General features: G+C 37.0%; 1 protein-coding gene across 1 annotated transcript; it reads left to right on the top strand.

Annotated features, from left to right (window-relative positions):
- Nucleotides 1-675: 675 nt before the first annotated feature.
- On the top strand, nucleotides 676-12,492 carry LOC121519235 (sodium-dependent phosphate transport protein 2A-like). The gene is made up of 13 exons (XM_041802076.1): nucleotides 676-799; nucleotides 930-1,073; nucleotides 1,231-1,342; nucleotides 1,424-1,624; nucleotides 1,923-2,031; nucleotides 3,389-3,440; nucleotides 3,719-3,886; nucleotides 4,077-4,193; nucleotides 5,879-6,003; nucleotides 6,607-6,719; nucleotides 8,437-8,720; nucleotides 8,868-9,033; nucleotides 12,420-12,492. Exons 1-13 carry the CDS (start codon nucleotides 676-678, stop codon nucleotides 12,490-12,492), a joined length of 1,788 nt encoding a protein of 595 aa, XP_041658010.1.
- Nucleotides 12,493-21,238: the final 8,746 nt, after the last annotated feature.

Below are 21,238 nucleotides of genomic sequence, written 5' to 3'. Positions count from 1 at the left end.
CAGATGATATAAAAGAACATCAGCCTCATTTGAATGAGTACAGATATAAAAAACTGACACCATGAACCATTTTACATCCACAAATAGTTAAAAAATAAAGTCAAGAGGAAATGAAGTGAGGAAAGAGAGCGGGAAAGAGTTAAAGTTTGTCACTGTTTGACCAGTCAACCATGCTCTACCAAGAGTTAATCTACACTTCACAGTACTACCTCCCTTTCTTCTTCTCTCCCTTGTCTGCCGCACTGTTTTTTTTCCTCTCTTGAACTCCTCTTAATTTCTTTATCAAATTTTTTTTTAAATATAACTTTTTAAATGTCTTTCTAGTCTAACTATACTGTTTAAATTTGATTTTTCAAGCTATTCGCCCATTTTAACTCATCATTTGACTTCTGGAGCAGAGGCACCAATACATCAACTCTGAGGTATGCTGAAACTATCCTTGTACTTACCATTGGAAGAGCTCCAACTGTCCGAACTTTTCTGTGGTTTTTGTGTAAATTATTAGGCAACACCATCAGTTTTCATTTATGAAACCACTGCTTTGTTTAGCTATGCAACTAGGTTTTTAACAACAGCATGTTTATTAAGCTTATTATTTCATTTACTTCAGGCATCATTACTACAGTCACTATCTGCTTTTAGCTCTGCTTCAATTACCTCCTCCAAGGTGTTACAATGGAGATGCAGCGAGTGAAAACAGTGATATCTGCTCTCTGTAAAGTCCCGCTCCTCTTCCTGCTCCTGTACCTCTTTGTGTGCTCACTTGACATTTTAAGCTCTGCCTTCCAACTAGCTGGAGGTAAGCAGACTCATAACCTTCCTTTAAGAGCTCTTATCAACCTCCCAGACTGGTATTTGTCAGAGTATTTAATCCAGACACAGACAGATGCTTAACTTTTAAGCTATGTCTCTTTGACGCTCTCTTTCAGGCAGAGTGGCTGGTGACATCTTCCAGAAAAATGCAATCCTGTCTAACCCAGTAGCTGGACTGGTGGTGGGAATACTGGTCACAGTGTTAGTCCAGAGCTCCTCAACCTCTACCTCAATCATAGTCAGCCTTGTCTCTTCAGGATGTGAGTTTGACTATTAACTATTCTTTTAGATATACAGAGATTATGAATATAATATTTAAACGTGGAAAGCCTGAACTTTGGCAAGGCACTGCCAGAGCACCACATAACTGCTCTTCATTTAATCAAATGAATTGTTTTTAATGTTTATTGTACACAGTGCTGGATGTTCAGTCAGCTATTCCTATAATCATGGGCTCCAACATTGGCACATCAGTCACCAATACTATTGTGGCTCTAATGCAAGCTGGGGAGAGAGAGGACTTTGAAAGGTACAGCTATGGTTGTGTTTGTCCTGCGTTTCATGTTTAAAGCATGTAATTGTAAATAATTATACATTTGATCTATTCCAGGGCATTTGCTGGAGCTACAGTGCATGACTGTTTTAACTGGTTGTCTGTTTTGGTGCTTCTGCCTCTGGAAGTTGTGAGCGGGCTGCTAAGGCGACTTTCACAAGCTGTGGTCGATACGCTCCAGCTCAGTACTGGAGAGGAAGCTCCCGAGCTTCTCAAAGTCCTCACTGAGCCACTCACTAAAACGATCATCCAGGTGCTGTGTACACATCGCCGCCATCATATCTAATAGTTTATTTACTCCTCAAGAACCAAATGGAGGTGAATTTTGGTAACAAGTAAACTTTATAACTTGAAGAAATAGTACATAGTGGACCTACTATAAATGACAGAAAATTCAAACTGTTCATGGGAGAATTAGCTTGTCAGGAAATATTCATCTCCCTTTTTATGTTTATTAGCAAACATTGAAAGGTGTTTTTTTCAGTGGTGTGTAAAAAAACTGCTAATATGCTGCTGTTTAATTCTCACTAAGTAATGATAATGCGGTAACATACAGTAATTTATGTGTGCAACTGGATCGGTCAGTCATCACAGCCATCGCTACAGGAGACCAGAGTGTGAGGAACCAGAGTCTGGTGAAGCAGTGGTGTCCCACAACAGTAAAGGTACTGGTACACTATGTCGCAATTTCATGTCCAATATCTGACACCTTTTTTCTTTGCTGAAGAACAATGTGGATTTGGAAGATATTGGCTGTACAGGGACATCTCAATAAGTGTGAATATCATGGAAAAATGTTCATTTGTTTCAGTAGTTCAATTCAAAAAGTGAAACTCGTACATATGAATATATATACAGTGCTTAACAAATTTATTAGACCACCTGTCACATTTGTCTCAAAGACCATCCAGCATCATGAAGTGCTTTAATGCGGACTCTTTCATTTTCAGTGAGCTCTCCACGTTTTACCATTTTGAACAGGAATGAGGAATTTCAAACTGAAGTCACCCACATTTGAGCCGGCTCACTGGGCTTCTTTGAGAAGTCAGAAATTAATCAAGCATAACATTCAACCACTAAAACTCATTTTTCTGTACAGGAATACAAGTCAATAACTACCGTTTGACATATTAATCAAGAAATATTAATGTCCTTTACTATTTTTTCGATTTTTTTAGTAAATCAGTAAATTTGAAAATTCATGGATAACAATAATAATTATATTTTAGCATTAAAAATATCATTTGGGTTAAAGAGCTTCTACATATTGGTGTATTAACCATTGCAGAAACATAAAAAATGATTTTGGTAATTACCAATGCTGTTAATTTAGGGCAGCTGTGACATAAACCTTACTTTGGTTAGGGTTAGGGTGGTCTAATAAATTTGTGAAGCACTGTATATATAAACTTAAAACCAAAAGTAAGGTAATTTGTGTTTGGTACATTATTTCTTTGTTGTAACAATGCTTCTTGGTAATAAATTTTATACTGTTGGAAAGCCTGTTGATTACCCTTTTAAATGATGCCACATTTGTAAGGATCATGCAGGATCATTTGTGGGATGAGCAGCATAGCTGAGAACGTGGGTTGTGCCCATAAAAAATGTGCCAAATCTTCTCTGGCAATGCCAAACAGCTTATTCTGCTGTTGCTATTGACTCTTGTTTTGAGCTTCTGGTACCCCCAGGTGCTCAAATAACCTTCTGTGGCTTACCCTCCTTGTGCAGGGTGTCAATGATGGTCTTCAGGACAACTGTGAGCAATAATCATTCAAATTAAAATTAAAAAAACTCTTTAAATATTTTACTATGTGTGTGATGAATCTATACAAAATGTGATATTAACTTTTTCCTGAAATAAACAAACTTGTTGAGATGCACCTGAACACGCCATCTTTACTGAATGTGAAAAACAAGTTTACAAGGTCTATTACCAGTGTTCCTTCTGCGTATGTCACATACCGATATTTTCTAATAATACCTCAGTCTGATCTTGGTCTGTCTGTTTTTTATTGCTGTCAGGACAACAAGACATCCTGGGGAACATACAACCTTTCAGAACATACACAGAAATGTATGACAGTATGTTTTTTTTTTTTTTTACAATTTGAAAGAACAACACCTGTCCTATCTATTTTGGTATCATATCCTTTCTGCTTCTCTATAATAATAGATTTAACTTCTGAATCACTATTTAACATTCAGTGCTTATGAGCCACATTGATGACCGTGACATTGCAAATGGTTTCAGAGTACATGTTTTCTCTATTAAAATTTTTTTTTTTTTTTCCTTCTTTCTACAATCTTGTTTTCTCCATCAAATCCTAATAAGCATCTCTTTATTTGTCCTAGGTAGGCATCTCTTTGCAGGCAGCTCACTGTCGGACCTTGCCATAGGTCTGATCCTTCTGTCTTGTTCGCTGTTGGTGCTGTGCAGCTGTCTGATACTGCTGGTTAAACTACTCAACTCTCTGCTGAAGGGCCAGGTGGCCAGTGCTATCAATAAAGTTGTTAATACAGGTAAACAGTACCCATCATGTAAAAGCCGTTTTTTCATCAATGTAATACAGAAAGTTATTCATTTTTAAAAATACTATATTCTTAAATGTATCTTAAATTGAACTTTGATTTTTATTTACTAACGCAAAACATGCAATAAGTTTTTTCTTAAAGAAAACTCTGCTCTTCCTCATTGTTTGTTGTTTTGTAGATTTTCCCTTTCCTTTCACCTGGCTGGCTGGTTATCTGGCTCTGTTAGTGGGAGCAGGTATGACCTTTCTGGTTCAAAGTAGTTCTGTCTTCACCTCTGCCATCACTCCTCTCATAGGTACTGTGCAAACACACCTACATACACTGTATGTATCAAATGGCATCTTTAGCTTAATAAACCTAAATTTGCTGTTGTTTAAAACATACATTGCCAATCAAAAGCAATCACCCCATGGATGTTTTACCCTTTTACTGACTTTATAAATCGATCGTGATAAACACAATTTGGCTTTCACGACAAAAAAAATGTACAAGAAATAATAACTCTTTAATGTCAAAGTGAAAACAGATTTCTACAAAGTAATGTCAATTTAATAAAAATATGTATGTAAAAGAAGTGACTGCATAAATATTCAGTCTCTTTAAGTCAGTATTTAGTAGATCCACCTTTGGCTCAACAGCCCTTTTCAAGTCCAGCCACAAAGTCTCTGTTGGATTGAGGTCTGGACTTTGACTCGGCCACTCCAGAACATTCACCTTGTTGTCTTTAAACCATTTCTGTGTAGCTTTAGCTGCATGCTTCAGGTCATTGCCCTGCTGGAAAATAAAACTTTTCCCAAGCTATAGTTCTCTTGCTGACCAAATAAAATTGTCCTCCAGGATTTTTCTATACATTGCCGCATTCATCCTATCCTTTATCTTTACAAGCCTTCCAAGGCTGGCTGCTGAGAAGCATCTCCACAGCATGATGATGCCACCACCGTGCTTCACAATGGGGATGATGTGTTTGTGGTGATGTGCAGTGTTTGGTGTCAAACAAACATAGTGTCTTGTCTGATGGCTGCATTATATTGTTCTCATCCGACCAACATGGTTGTGGAACTTTCTTCCACAACCATGGAGTCTCCCACACGTCTCTTGATGAACTCTAGTTGACATTCAAGGAGTTTTTTCAGCAGTGGCTTTCTCCTCCCCAATCTCCCATCAAAAAATATTGACCATAACTGATTTCCAAATTCAATAAAAGGGTAAAATATCTGAGGGGGTGAACTCTTTTTATAGGCACTGTATATCCATATTGTCTCCCAGTATTTACTCTACACCATGGAAAAACAAAGCTAATGGAAAAAAGAAATCCTATCATTATTCTCTGACCACTTAAACAATTATCAAATGAACACCAGGGTTTAAAAAGTTGCAACACTCTTGAATGCTTGGTACAGCATTAACAGCAAAAGTTAACAGTTAAGCATGACAGCTTTAAAACCTGCATGTGTTAAACATTTATAAATTCTTGGAGACACAACAATTTGAAATAAACTATTTCAAACAACATGATTTTTTTCACTGAAAGGCTAAAATTCTTACATACTAACTTCAATCACTTAAACTGAATTGTGCAATTACCACAACATACAGATAACTGCTTTCAAAATGTTGCATCGCTTTAAAATGAGGACATGGATTGAACTTTGGTGTGATTTTTTAAGTATTTCAATAGTTAATAACATGGATCAATTAAATTAGTTCAAAGCTTCTGTTCTTGACCTCTGGACTTTGGAAAAACTTCCTAGAAAGCAAGGTAATATATAAGCATTTTTAGGTCCTGTTAGAATTCCTTATGCAGATTTGTTTAACTTACCTATATTCAATACAGTTTATTTTCTTTGTGTTTAACTTGTGACCCTTTTTAAGTTATTTTCCTTTAATTAGATGTTTTTATTTAATTAAATACCTTCACTATGTTGACTTATGTCAAGCAGAGCTACTGTACTTGCTGTTAATCATACTGTGAACCCTCAGGCATTGGTGTTATCAGTATTGAAAGAGCCTATCCTCTAACCCTTGGGTCAAATCTTGGAACCACTACAACAGCAACACTAGCAGCACTGGCTAGTCCGGGAGATAAGCTAGCTGCTGCCACACAGGTACACAAACACACCCACAAATCATGTTTATCTAATTACAATCAAAGATAGAAAAGAGAACAGTACATTCTGAAAGAACATAATAAAACTTCACTACTCTTGTCCTCAATACATTTGGTCTGCAGTGGCAGAAGCCCTGCATTATATATTTAGACAGCCACTGTTAGGTATTCAGGCTTGAATAGTCTTCTTGTTATGTTCCATTGTGCTTGAATTATCTAACGCTTTATCAGCTGCATCTCTCTTCTTACATATTTGTACATTTAAGGTCACTGTAAACTAAATGAAATAAACATTTATTGGCCCAAACATTATGATATTCAATCAAGGAGGTGCTTGATAAAGAAAATGGCTGCAGCATCCCAAATTGAAACCAAAACAGCCATGAAAATTGTACATGCTGCAAAAGTTACATCTGTTATTTGGTGATACAAATGTAAAAGGGAGGTCTCTTATGCACATGCCTGCCTTCAATAGTTAACACTTAAATTGAAACAGAGTCAATGGTATGACTGAACAAAGCTGTTCAGCTGCTTTTCTCAGTTTCTCATTGATTAATTTAAATGTGGCATTTCTAATCCTCAGATCTTTTCCTTCATTTAGGTTGCTTTATGTCATTTTTTCTTTAACCTCCTTGGAATCCTGCTGTGGTATCCTATACCAGCCACCCGCTTACCCATACGTATGGCCTGTGCCCTTGGCAAATGCACTGCCAGGTACAATAATCAACAGTTTCAGTTTTAACTGTGATCTTCTTAATAACTCATGATGGTAGAAGAACTACATGACAAAGATTACATGAAGTCCCTTAAAAAATATTCATCCCCTTGGATGTTTTACCCTTTCAGTGATTTTATTGATCAGTCATGGTCAATGTAATTTGGGTTTGTGACAAACAAATATCCAAAAAAACCCATCCGTAATATCAATCAAATTCAAAATATCTAAGGTAAAATAAGAAATTGCATGAATTTTCATCCCCTTTAACGTGACTGACCTAAGTCAAAAGAGGTCCACCCACATGATGCTAGTCTCTCAATTAGTGAAATGAGCATCACCTGAGGGCAATGAATGTGTCTCGAGTGATTGTAGTATGAAGACATGTGTGTTAGGAAGGTCCGGTCACTGGTTTATCAGTATTCCTGGATACCATTACACCATGAAGACAAAAAACACTCTAAGCAACTTGGGGAAAAGGTTACTGAAAAGTCTGAGTATAAAAAAAATCCCAAGACACTGAATATTCCCTGGAGTTCAGTTAAATCAATTATCAAGAAATGGAAAGAATATGGCACATGTGTAAACCTGCTTAGATCAGGCCGTCCTCCCAAACTGAGGGACCATACAAGAAGAAGACTAGTGAGAGAGACCACAAGACACCTATGACTACTCTGGAGGAGTTACAAGCTTCAGCAACTGAGATGGGAAAGTCTGCATGCAACAACTGTTGCCCAGGTTCTTCAACAGTCAAAGCTTTCATGGAGCGTGGCAAAGAGAAAGCCACTGTTGAAGAAAACTCGGATTAAATCTCAACTAGAGATAATCAAAGAGGATGTGGGAGACTCCATGGTCAAGTGGAAGAAATTTCATTGGTCTGATGAGACCAAAATGGTGCTTTTGGCCATCAGACAAGATGCTGTGTTTGGTGGACATCAAACAATGCACATCATCACAAACAAACCATCCCCATTGTGCAGTACAGTGGTGGCATCATCATGCTATGGAGATGCTTCTCAACAGCCAGCCCTGAAAGGCTTGTAAAGGTAGAGGGGAAATGAATGCAGTTAAATATAGAAAAAGTCCTGGAGGACAATCTTATTCAGTCTGAAGAGAACTATGGCTTGGGGGAAGTTTTATTTTCCAGCAGGACAATGACCTGAAGCATTTAGTGAAAACAACAGAAAAGTGGTTTAAAGACAACATGGTGAAAGTTCTGGAGTGGCCGAGTCAAAGCCCAGACCACAGTCCAGTAGAGAACCTTTAAAGGGCTATTTACAACTGATCCCTGTGCAACTCGCCAGAGCTTGAGCAGCTTTGCAATAAAGAATTAAGTAAAACAGTGTCTAGATAGGCAAGCTTGATTGAAACCCATCCACACAGACTCAGTGCTGTGATTGCAGCATCTACTAGGTGCATCTACTAAATACTGACTTGAAGGGGGTGAATATTTATGCAGACACTTATTTTACATTACATATTTTTATTTGTTTGATAGTACTTTGTAGAAATCTTTCTTTTTTTCTGATCAAAAAGGCCAAATTATATTGACCATGATTGATTTATGAAATCAAAAAAGTGTAAAACATCCAAGGGGTGAGTATTTTTTATAGGCGCGGCATAACTGTGAATAATAAAACAGCTGTGCTACATGTAAAAAAATCTCTGTAATGAATACAAAAAATACATAAAATGATATGGCTCACACATGTACAGGTATCGCTGGTTTGCTGTTTTGTACCTCCTCCTCTGCTTCGTGCTGCTCCCATCCCTTGTGTTTGCCCTCTCCATGGCTGGTTGGAAGGTGATGGCTGGGATTGGTGTTCCAATTATTATGGTGATTTTATTCTGTGCAACAGTAAATATGTTGCAGGTGCACAGACCTGAATGTTTACCTCATAGACTACAGAACTGGGAGTTCCTTCCCATTTGGATGACATCACTGCAGCCCCTTGATGACCTCATTACCACGTTGACCCTGTGGTGCAGGGAGGGAAGGGGTAAATACCTTAAATAAATTTGTATGGCCAATCAGAATTAGTCAATGTACTTATTTTATTGTATCTTTTTAATCTAGAATAACTGAAAAGCCTCTTTCTGGTTGCTATGTGGAGACACTTACCTTCTGCTGGGTGCTTTGTCCATAGGTTGGGATTGCAAGCAAAGTGATGGACCAGTTGCACCACTTGAGAGCACAAGTGTCACTCCTGAGAGAAAAGCCAGAGAGAAAAGCCAGCAGAGACAAGATCCAGACACTGATAAGAACTGCCAGAAACAACGACATAAGGACAAACCTGGATGTTGTGATCTGCAGTACACTGAGGAAGTAAAAAAAAATAATACAAAAAATGTGATGTCAGAGAAGGAGAGATTTAAGTTGAATGTAATGTGCTCCATTAGCAATCACAAAAACGTAGACAGAGAGGACACCAAACTGAGCAGCACTAAGTTCTAGGGCTACTTTTTATGTCTACATTTTAATCATTTTAAAACCTGGATTTAGGCAATCACAGACAAAAAGACCCTCACAGTTGTCCTAGTATAACTAGTATAACGCTGGCCTCAGGCCAAAATCTCCCATCTCCATTTTTCATGATTTTACTTTTTTTCATAAATCAGCGCTATTGGTCACCTTTACATCCACCAGTGGGCTTTGAACCATTTTTAAAGCAATAAAAAATGTAAAAAAAAAAAAAAAAAGAAAAAAAAAGAAAAAGATGCTGACTTTGACCTTTCACTGTTAAGTTAACTGAAAATTAAAATTGTTTTTATTCCCTGAAAAATGGGGATTTTGGAGACAGAAGGTGTTGGCCTGATGCCAGCAATAAATAAAATTACTAATGTATTTAGCAGCAACTGTAAAACTGGACTGTAATGTGGGCTGTATGGTTGATCTTGAGGCAAGTTCACAATGTCCCAACATACATACTAAAAAACTTATTTTGCAATTTTCTTCTTTATGTATTATACACTGTAATTTTTGAAGAAGATGGCAACATCTCCCACCACTATGACCATTCTGCATCCAGAATCCATGACTTTAAGGGAAAAAAACCCAAAACATTTTAACACTTATAACCAACAAAAGAGGATATTAATCAATGAACTTATCAGAAAATTCAGTGCTACATGCACTGTAGTGACCAACAGCAGGTTGACTACATTAAAGTTTAATGCTTCAATTCTGTGGAAAGATGCAGAACCTGTACACAGAGTTCAGGATGTTCAGTATGTGAGGTGTTCTATTTTTGTTTGAGCTGCAGAGACCAATCACACATCTGCAGGCTTTGGTGCATACAGGTAAAATGTTTCCTGTTGACAACAATAAAAAGGCAAAACTCTCTGTGAACAGATTGTACACACTGAATGTGCAGCAAATGATCCATCATAGATCAGACATTTAAACTGAGCAAAATATCTGTTTGATCCAGGGTGCAAACTGTTTAAAAAACAGAGGAGGGTTGTTTTCTGTATTTTAGAAAAAAATAAAAGAATAAATAACAACACAAGGCTGCATCTTGAAACTGGCCTTTTATCTATAGCCAGGTATACAGGTAGTCAGTGTCTTGCTCAAGGATGCTCCAGCATGTCAGCTGCAGGATTTCAGATCCCAGCTGAAAGACAACCCATGAGCCACAGCTGCGTCTTACATTTGCACATCATACTGTTGCATGGTAACTAGAGAGTGGATTTGCATCATTCTTGATCCTGAGAACACTGAGCTGACATCTCTAAAGTTTAAATTAAAACCTTGAGCGATGTATAACAACAAATGGTTTTAGTGTAATTATCTAAAGATTTAATTTTGGACATAAATTGCTCTAATTTTTTTTTTCCTTAAAGTGTTTCCTATGACATCATTTCAGTTTACTCATGTCTTAAACTATGGCATAGATACCTCTGACTAATTATGTAAGCAGTTCCTTTTTTAAAAAAAACACACTCTTATGTACAAGCCTAATCAATCTTTGTGCCAGTCTGCTCATTTTACATTTGAATTCAGTTTGTGTTTTTAAAGAGGAGACTCTCTGAAATCTCTCTACAATGTAGCTGAGAAAGAGACAAATATTCATAAGCTGTGGTTTTTGTGCAGTCATTCTCACACATGGTTTAATTTAAACACAAAACGAGATGCCTGTGAGAATGTCATAAGGTGTAGCAGTGTGGTTGGTTTATGTAATACATGGTTTAAAATAAAACTTTTTAAACAAAACAGCATTCACCTTCGCAACTATATGTTTATCTAGGAGGTGATAAAAAGGGGTGACCTTAATGGGGAAATACTGTATTATAGCTGAAAATGCAGGGTACCCCATGACATATTGCTGCCAAACCAATATTTTGGCATTCACTATCCCCAAAATGCAAAATTGCTCTATAACAGACACGACTAACGTACAGGATATGCTGCAGGTGTGCAAAACATCAAACTGTTCACCATGGTTTCTCATTTGTTCAATACTGTTTTTTGTAACCTAAACATTCTCAGAAATATAAACCCTTTTTTTGACTAGCAAGTTATGGGTAACCTCACAAAAATCCACTTCCTTTGTGTTTATAATGCAAACATGCAGCAACAGGAAGACAAGAAAAGCTTTCAGCACTCTATCAGAGGAAGTACACTGCTCAGTCTGAAATAGCCTTGAAGATGCTGCACCACCATGAAGCCAGATGACTGAAACATTTTTAACTGAGATTGGTGAAAGAGAGCAGGTAGGTTTTCTTAATCTGAACATGTGTTTCTTGTTGCTTTTGTAAAAACTGCTTATGTAACATTATGCTAAAAAGCCATTTTGTAATTGTTTTGTTGTGTAACTGTACAAATAACATGAATATCATGTATAGAATATTAATTACTTTAATTGATGTTACATTATAGAAAAATATGAAGTCCTTCCACATGATGATCTCAGTTCTGACAGCAACAGCTCTGGCACAAGGTACAGCTCACTTTCTAAGTGTGATAAAGATAAATATTCTGGATATGGATTTAATCTAGGGTAAAATATTTGATGTAAACAATAACCTAATTTGGAAATGCAGTACAATCAACAGTTTTATTAAAGTAAAAAAAACTGAATCATTATTTTGGCAGAAATGTAATTGTTCAGGTTTTTGTTATACACACTTTTACAGTTGAAGTGAGACAGTAACAGTGACAGAGTCAACAATTGTACTGCATTAAGGCCAATTTTGGATTTTTTTTGTTTGTTCATTCAAGGCTCTATCAAATGCAGTTTCTCTGAAGCTACTGGAGCTCAGCATTGCCATGGAGCAGTGGGACAACTGTTGATCTTTAACCTGCCAAATACAATAGATAGACAAATAAGAATGAAGAAGGATAAGAGATATCTGATTTTTGAATTGAACAAAAATAAAATGAAGGTTAACGAGGAATACACCAACAACCTTGAGCTCTTTGCCAATGGAAGTTTAAAACTGGGAGAAGCAACGAAGAATCACTCTGGAGACTACACATTGGAGGAATATAGATTAAATGGGGTCTTTATAAGAAAACTAAATGTACACCTGGAAATTCAGGGTAGGTTGGATAAAATAGGCAATATCATATACTTTATTTATAATATATTCAAAGTTTTTTTTTTTGATTTTTCATCAACAAAACAGGAATTTAAACAAACTTGAGCTGCTTTAGTTTCCTACTCTGTGTATTTAATATGTTACTCTTTGTCTCTCAGCTCCAGTGCCAAAGCCAGCTGTGTCTCAGACGTGTTTGTCGCCAGAAAAGATGAACGTCAGCTGCTCCACTGAAGGACATGGAGTGGAGTTTATTTTGACTCTGGACAACCATGTACTCATTCAGACAAGAGACAACTGCAAGTTGTTGAACAGCAGAATAGAAAAAACAAAGTTTCTGGCAGGGACAACAGAACAGGACAAACCCAGTGTTTCCAGTGTTACCATCAGCTTAAATGGTGGGCTGACTGGACACTTCAGGTGTAATGTTTGGGACAATGTCAGCAGAGAAGAAACAGTTTTTCACCTGAAAAGCTGCAAAGGTACAGTAATGAAAGTTATACTGAAGTCAACATTTTCTCTATTTCTCTTTGTAGCAAAAAAGGTTTCAATCAGTTTCTACATCTTGACAACCTGATGGGGGACAAACAATTACACATATTACAATCTTAGAAAGTAATTTTTTCTATCAGTCATGGTTGTTATTGCACATTCTTCACATATTTCTACCATCATGTATTCCATTCATTGTTTTGTAGTTTCTCATGTCCCTTTTTCTGCACCCCCTTTCTCTCTCTTCCTGCTTCTGGCTGACCCCTTACTCCCATACCCGTCCCCCAGCATGGCTTCAACATGACTCTACTTCAGCTTAAAGTTCCTGCCCATTAAAGGGAAAGTTTTCCTCGCCACTGTAACAGGGCTAAATATTGCAAATGCTGAGCTAATGGTCAGCAACCTTGGGTCTTTTATTGATGGTTCTGCCTTCGGTTGTCCTCTGATGTATTTTTGTATTTATGCACTTCAGTGTTGTGTCTGAGTGTGTGTGATTGTGTTGCTCATGTTTCATGTTTTTTACCAGGCTACAAGCAAAATTTCCCTCAAGGACAATGTAGTTGAAGTTTATGATAATGTATAAAAGAGTACAGACTAGACCCTCCTCTTTGTGAAGTGTCTTGAGATATCTTTGGTTATGAATTGGCGCAATACAAATAAAGCTTGACTGATGATTGATTGACTTTTGTTGATGTAATCATCTAACTAGGTTTGATATTTGTTATTCTCTAGTTTCATCTCCCTACCCTGCTGTGGTTGTGACCATAATAGCAACCTTTTTGGCAGTCTTCCTCCTCGTGGCTCTGAACTATGGTTTAATCATTCTTCGTAACAACACACCTGTGGCGGTTCATGATGGTATTTCAAAGACTTTTTCTCTCTCATTGATCTCTCCTAATAAGATATGATATAAAGTTATCCTTGCTGAAGTTATTGTTTTCTGTGCTTCATTTTGTATTTGCTCTACACTGATGTGATACCACCAGGGAACTGATTTTATAAAGATTATAAAGGGTTTTAGATGTGATTATAAAGTAGATGTGATTTGCTGTGTTAGGTTACCAGTCAAAAATACTGTCACATTGTCTTTTTAGATCAGATGGATAACACTGAAGACGACGTAACCCGTACTTGTGTTTCTGGAGCTTGCTTTAAACCAGACTTTTTTTTAATAAGTTCACTTACAGAGTTTTTTTAAATGACAGAAATCTGGTTGTAGAGGTCATAATCAGCAAATCACAGAAACATAGTACATAGTGCAGTGTGGAAGAGAGGTGGACATTTGGATATTTCTGTGTACCATAGGGGGTCTTCAGTTAGCACTGCTCTTCACTCACTTCACTGGCAAACAGTGTTGTATAAGAATAGATGCCCCTCACTCACTGTGCTCAAAGAGTGGAGCAGCTTTTTAACATATTCTCTCCCTCATTTTATAAAACATAAGACAAAGCGTATGCCTGCATTACAGTCTGAATTTATTAGAAGAAACATAGACAAAAAAGTCAAATCTCAAAGAAAAATATTCTGTTGTTATGTTAAAGGACGACTTTGGTTCGCCTAAAACCCAACTCAGCCTGGGCCAAAGGGGTGGATGAGATCCTGGTCTGACCAGGTTCTGGACTGTGGGCCATATCAGGACAGTTTCAGGCTTAGGCAGAATATCTAATCTCTATTATGCATATTGTAGGAAAGTTTTAATGACCCAACATATTTTTATTTACTTGTTGGAATTTTCACCTTTTTTCTAAATCAAACAGAAAAGAAAAGTGTTACATGACTGAGTTTCTTGACAGTCTTGGAGAAACTTCTGTAGAGTTCTGGTCCAAGTTCAGCTCAGGTGTCCTCATATTTTGTATTATTCTTACTTCTGCATAGGGAAGAGAAGGATGGGGCTTGAACAAACATGCAAAGCAGTGCTGCTCAGAAAATCTAATCATAATCACAATGGCAGGCTGTGTAATTACATAATTGCAGAAAGGCTTTTAAGTTTACAACAGGGCCACTAATGTACTTTTGTAGAAGAATCTTTTATTATCAAAAAGAGAAAAAAATTTTTTATTTTGGAAAATATTGTGTTGTTTTGAAAGCCGTATAGTCAAAACTTCTGGTAATTTTTTATGCTTAATAGTTGTATGCTTTGATCTGAGAAATACACAAATTTTTAAACATTCATAATTCTGTTTATTCTCCTCGATAACAAAGCAAGTAGACTCTTGATACCATTTATCTATTTTATTATAATCACGATCAAAAAACACAGTATTTTCCAGCATAAAAGCAACCGCACATTATTATCAAATTGTGCAGCACTAGAGCAAAGGCTCCTGTAGGGTCAGGCTGGTATTTTTAGGCCAGATTTAGGGTCTATCCTGTAAGGCACAGTAAACTATTTTTACAGTTAAACCTTTAATTTCTTTTAATTTCACAATATTTACAATCTATCAAAATGATTTCTGTAATAAACACATGATACATATTTTTCAACACTGACTGAGTTTCCTTTTTCATTCAAATCATCAGAATCAATTTCAAACAATAGAAATAAAATTACTCAGTCTGCGGGTGATTAAATGATAAAAACTAGAAAAGCACTCAAAGAGCGCAGACCTTCATAAGAAAACTGTCTCACAGCTCTTCAAACCTCGGTAAGTTTATATCCACAAGACCAGACTGTCTGTGTTAAAGGTTGACTGTGTCAAATTTAAAAGCCACTTCCTGAGCTCTACAACCACAGAAGATACGAACACCAAAACCAAAATCTGCCTGCCCTCAGTAAAATAAATTCAGTTTTCTATTTTAGAATGATGAATATATCCTGTCATTTCTGAGGCTACACGTGACAGCTTGCATGCTTGCTCTTTAAACTCTAGAGTCTAAAATGTGAGTGCATTAGTTTCTGTCTTTCATTCATTAATGTGCATCACTTGCAAATATTTTCTAAATGTTACTATTGTGGTGTAGTTGTGGTGGAGGACCCAAAATGCAGACCAGTATGCGGAAGTTTAACAGATTTATTGGTTAACAGACATAGTGCAGGGAGGGGGTTCCAGGAGTGGGGGGGGGGGTAGCGCGGGCTCAGGAGTGAGAGTGCTGTGGCTGGGCTGTGGTGAGGCACAGAGTGAGGCACTGGAAAAGAAGAGGACAAGACAGAGTTAGTGACAAGGTCAAATAAATCACTGGAGTAATCATCAAACATGAAATCATTGGAGATACAGGAGCCTAAGAGCAGAAGTTACCACTGTCGAGTAACTGGCAATTCTCTGGCGCTGAAGAGAGTCTCTGCAGGTTTCTTCAAGGGAGCTTGATTGTAAAGCAGAGAGGTGTGTCCAATCAGCCTCAGCGCCACAGGGAGGAGGGAGCAGCCTCAGAGGAAACACAGTGAAGTTAACCAAAATCACCACCAAAGAGGAACCGGGAATGTCAAAATAAAATAAGAAGGACGAAAACCACCACAACTATAATTTGAAAATAGATTTAAAATTAGGGTTTCCACAAGAATATATGGCATAACATGGTTTTATGTTTTTGCATCGCTGCTGAGAGAAAATCTAAAGTTTTGCTTTATATTTGACTTTCATTAAGTGATGAAATAAGAATTAAGCAGCAGACTGGGTCAAAGCCATAGTAGAGTATATGCAGGTATAGAATATCCACTTCAGTCTCCATGGAATAAACCCATTTCAAAATCCCCTCTCCCAGGACAGCATAAAGTAATCAGAGCACACTATCTTGTTACTTTTTGAAAGAATTAACCCCCCAAATGTGCAATTATTCTGGAAGAGTTAACTAAAAATGCATTATCATGTTGTCTCAGTCTAAAGTTGGAGGGACAGTGGTGGTTTCACAACCTGGTCTTCTTTGGCTATTAATTTCATAATGATCCTTACTCCCTGATGCAGCAGAGGCTACGTGACAACGTGCAAATACTAAAGGCCCAGTTTTAGGCAAATCATGGGTGCCATTAAAAAAGCTGGGGCAATAACCAACTGTTTACCCACTTCTCCAGGCACCACTGCACCACAGGTCAAAACCTGTTAGATGGTTGGGTGTCAGTGCTAATTAGCCACTAGTAATGTCTCCAAGTCCTTCTGGATATATTTGGATAGTTCCTCTGTTCTCATTGTCCTGTTTTGTTGTTGTGGTTCAGATCTAAGAAAAAAAAAAAGTGCAGCTCATTGGAGACATCTAGAGGATCTATATCGTTCTTCCAGATTCAATTACCTGCAAGTCCACTCTGCAAGCAATGTTGGAGTCTTTTGTCAACCACAAGATGGAGACAAAGGTTAATTTACAATGATCATAAAATTCAAACTTTATGACTGACTTTGGACTGTAAACAGAATTTGAATATCTTATGCCATGAGTCTGGATTTGTTTAATTTACTTTTATTGCTCATTTTCTTTTTAATAACTTGAAATAGAATTGTGCAAAAAATGTGTGCATGCTTAGTTGTTTGTATCACCTGGTATTTTAAGCTGCAGCTCAAGTTTAAATGCCTGAACATTTTTTATTCCGTTAAATAAGTTTTTCTCTTATTTTCAAAAATTGATGCAACCTTTACTCTTTGTAACAAAGCACTGTTAGTTGCTCTATTTTCAACAAAACCACTACTGACAGAGAAGAGAAGTTTAGAATTGGATTTTAAAGTTTCATTTTAGACACTTGAGAGTTTCTTTTTTTTCTTTATTTCAGAAACCTTTATTGGTATCCCTTTATATCTACAGTAATTTTTTAAAGGATGCTTAAAAAAGGAGGGAGAGGATGATGAAGGATTAATAAAGTGCAACGAGTGAGAACAATTAACTCTGAATGGTTTGCTGTATCAACCACTGTACACTGTAGTGCACACCACATCCTCCTTCTGCAGCAAAGCAGCTTTCTTTCAGCCAGTAGAATCTGAATTGGCACATATCCAGTTAAAAGTTCATTTTTTTTCTGGCTCATATTACTAAAGTGAGTACAAGTAAAGTTGCTACAACTTACACTCCACTGTTTGAGACTCATCAAATGACCAGCACTTCTCCAGGGATAATGTGGACAAAGAAATGACAGTCTTCATGTTGCAGACATCATTTGTGGGTTCAGTGTGTTCCTCAAGGACATGTCAGCATGTGAACTGCAGGAGCTTGGAGTCCAGCCATGAGACAACTGAACCCCAGCCACCCCTTAAATGTGTTCATCATACTGTAGCATGAGAACTAAACGGCAGTCTGATACTGTTCTCGATCCATTCAATAAAAAAAGATGTGTTTTAGATATTGATTTGGATTTAAGGTTACACTAAAATAGATGCACCTGAATCTATAAATATCAAATTTCATCTGGAACTAATTATTAAAGGTAAATGCTGCAGTGCAGTTTTTCTCATGTGGAGTTGTAGAGAAGCCATTTGTACATAAGGTCCTCTATTTTCTTTTCCTAAAAATGTGTCTAGTAACATTATTCTGTTAACTAATATCTAAAACTAAAGTGTTGATACTTCTAAATATACTTATCTATTTTTTTCTATACAGCACAAGTCTGAATAAATCCTGCTGCTGCTCTGCCAGTCTTGTATTTGAATGAAATCTGAGTCTTCAGCCGAGAAAAGTAGAATCTGTCTGGACTGCAAGAGCATTGTAGCTCAGACAGAAACAAAAGCTGTGGTTTTGCACAGTTGTTCTCACCCACAGTTTAATTTTAACATTAGTTGAGATGCTTTTGGGACCGTCTGGTTACAATAAACTCAAATAAGTCACTAAACCATAGATGGATGGGGTCTGTGATAAACTGTTGTAGCAGTATCTGTAAGTTACACACTTGTATAAATGCTATAAATTTAAACTGCTTTAAAACAAATGTGGAAAACAAAAATACATATGTGATGTGCCTGTTAAATTTGTCAAACAACTTTAACTTAGTATGCTAGTTTGACTTAGTGGGGTGTCCTGCCATTTTTACATCATTTACTTAAAGTGTTTTAATAGTTGTAGCATTGTGCTGGCTGTAGTGGAAAACACAAGCTACAGCACAATTTTAAAAGAGCATCAAGCAGGAACCACAAAGACCACACTAAGTAGCTTAAGGGGCAGGCCGAGCTATAACTTGCAAAAGACTTGATAGACGTATTTTTTTCTTCTGCTGCAATAAGTAATCACAACTGCTACACGAATGCACAGATAACATCCAATTCTTAACTAGTAATTTCCAATATATGTACATAAATTCCCGACAATTCTAAATCATTTGTGTTGCAGCCTGTGGAGATACGGATCACAGCTGATCTGTGCAGTTTAGTAGAGTGTATTACAGCGAGAAAGGGCACAGCTTTGCAGAGGATGAGAAATAATCAAAAGATGTTGTTTTTTATATTACTGTCTGTTTTACCCAGGTTTTGAAAAACACTTTCAAAATAAAAGAGTTCAGGTTTTCCAAACTGCCTCTATTTTCATTATTTGGAGTTGTTGAGTAGTGAAGTGAATTGAAGATGAAGGCGTAGTCTTTTTGTTATCTGGAAGGTTGTAGGTAACCTCACAATACACCACTTCCTTGAGTCTGATTATAAAAAAAAATACATACAAGACAAGAAGAGTTTTCTGTCAGAGGAAATATACTGGTCAGTCTGAAACCACTTTGACAATAATATACCTGAACCAATTTTCAGTCAAGATTGGCGAAAGACAGCAGGTAGGTTTCCTTGCATTTTCTTACGATTTTAATCACCTTAACGGCCCAGAATCTGAAGGTGTAATGCCTTGTTGTGGATGTGTCCTTGAGTAAGAACATATTAACCTCAATTTGCTCCCACTGCTGTGTCAGTGGCATGTGAAGGTGTATGGATGAATGAGATTAGTTGTACTGATCACCTCTCTCCATAGCCCCTTCTGTAGCCTGTGTGAATGTGCAGTAGGTGCGACCTTTGAGTAGTCAGACGACTGCGTTCATGTTCAAGTGCATTCACCATTTGTTTGTTTGATTGTTGTTCAAACTGTTTTTTCATTCAATTCATGCAACATACTAAAAGACTGACTGATTTCATCTTACAATATTTTTTTGATTCTTTTAAAACTATAAATAACATGAAAATTATACTTTAAATAACTACATTTCCTTGAAGCTGTTCTACAGTAAACAATGAAGTCCATCTACGTGATCATCGCAGCTCTGACAACAACAGCTCTGGCACAAGGTAACCTACACCTCAGTGAGATAAAGATAACTACTCTGGAAAATAAATTTTAAAGATGCAAGAGAAAACATTTACTAAATCAACACATTTAGAAAAAGCATTTCAGTAAGGATGGGCCACAACGTAAAAAGTCTGATCAAAGTTCACAAAAATTAAAGTATGTGTTTGACAGAAAAATGTAATATCACAGTACAGATATGCTGATGTGATAAAATGCGTTCATGTTCTGGTACATACTTTTAAAACTGAAGTGAGACATTCACAGTAACACAACTGTATTATATATATAAAGGGAATTTTTGTTGTTGTTGTTACTTTAGGATCAATTGAATGCAATTTCTCTGACGCTACTGGAGCTCAGCATTGTCATGGAGAAGTGGGACAACTGTTGATTTTTAACCTGCCAGATACAACAGATAGAGAAATGAGGCTGAAGAAAGATGAGAAAGATCGGATTTTAAAACTAAACAAAAATAAGATAGAGATCAACAAGGAATACACCAACAACCCTGAGCTCTTTGCCAATGGAAGTTTAAAACTGGGAGAAGCCACGAAGAAACACTCCGGGGCTTACGTGTTGGAGGAACATGGATTAAATGGGGCTTTAATAAGAAAACTACATTTGCACCTGGAAATTCAAGGTAGGTTGGATTAAATGGAGACTTAATGATATTATGCAATGTATCTTGTCTTAAATTTCTGTACAACTTTATTAAAAGTTTCAAGACTTTTTTAACAAAAGGTAGGCATGTAAAAAATACTAAAGCTGCATGAGAACAGAGCTTTTGGTGTTTTTGCTCCGAGTTTTGCACATAAATGGCCAGATCCACAAAAACATATTATACCTATTAATAACACCATGACTTGCACAGAAATATTGTCTGATATTGCCGTTTTTGCATTTGAACCACAAAAAATTTTGCACTAATAATATGCCAGTGTCAACACGCTGAAGTCTGGCAGCTGTTGCACACTTTGCACCCGAATTTCCTGTAGCTATTTGTCAAACCCATGGCTTTGCAGAAAGATCACAGTCAACACAATGACAGAATCAAACACAAAACAAGCAAAAAAGAATGAAAATTTTCAGAACTCAGAGTCTGTGCAGAGTAAACAGAGACATGCATAATCCAACTCCATCCAACCGCAAAGAAATGGGAAAAGGAAAAAAAAAACAAAAAAACAAACAAACAAAAAAAAGAAATTAGGGCTGCAAGCAGCACCGAAGGGCCCGCACACCCCAGCACATGTCAGGTTTGTGGGAATTCTTGGGTGATAACAATCTGTGCAGTGTGCTGCAGCACAGCAGCAAGAACACG

The sequence above is a fragment of the Cheilinus undulatus genome, linkage group 12 (genome assembly GCF_018320785.1).
Source record: "Cheilinus undulatus linkage group 12, ASM1832078v1, whole genome shotgun sequence".
Classification (NCBI taxonomy): Eukaryota; Metazoa; Chordata; class Actinopteri; order Labriformes; family Labridae; genus Cheilinus; species Cheilinus undulatus.
The sequence above is the reverse complement of the archived record's forward strand: the minus strand, read 5'-3'. Positions and strand labels throughout refer to the sequence as shown.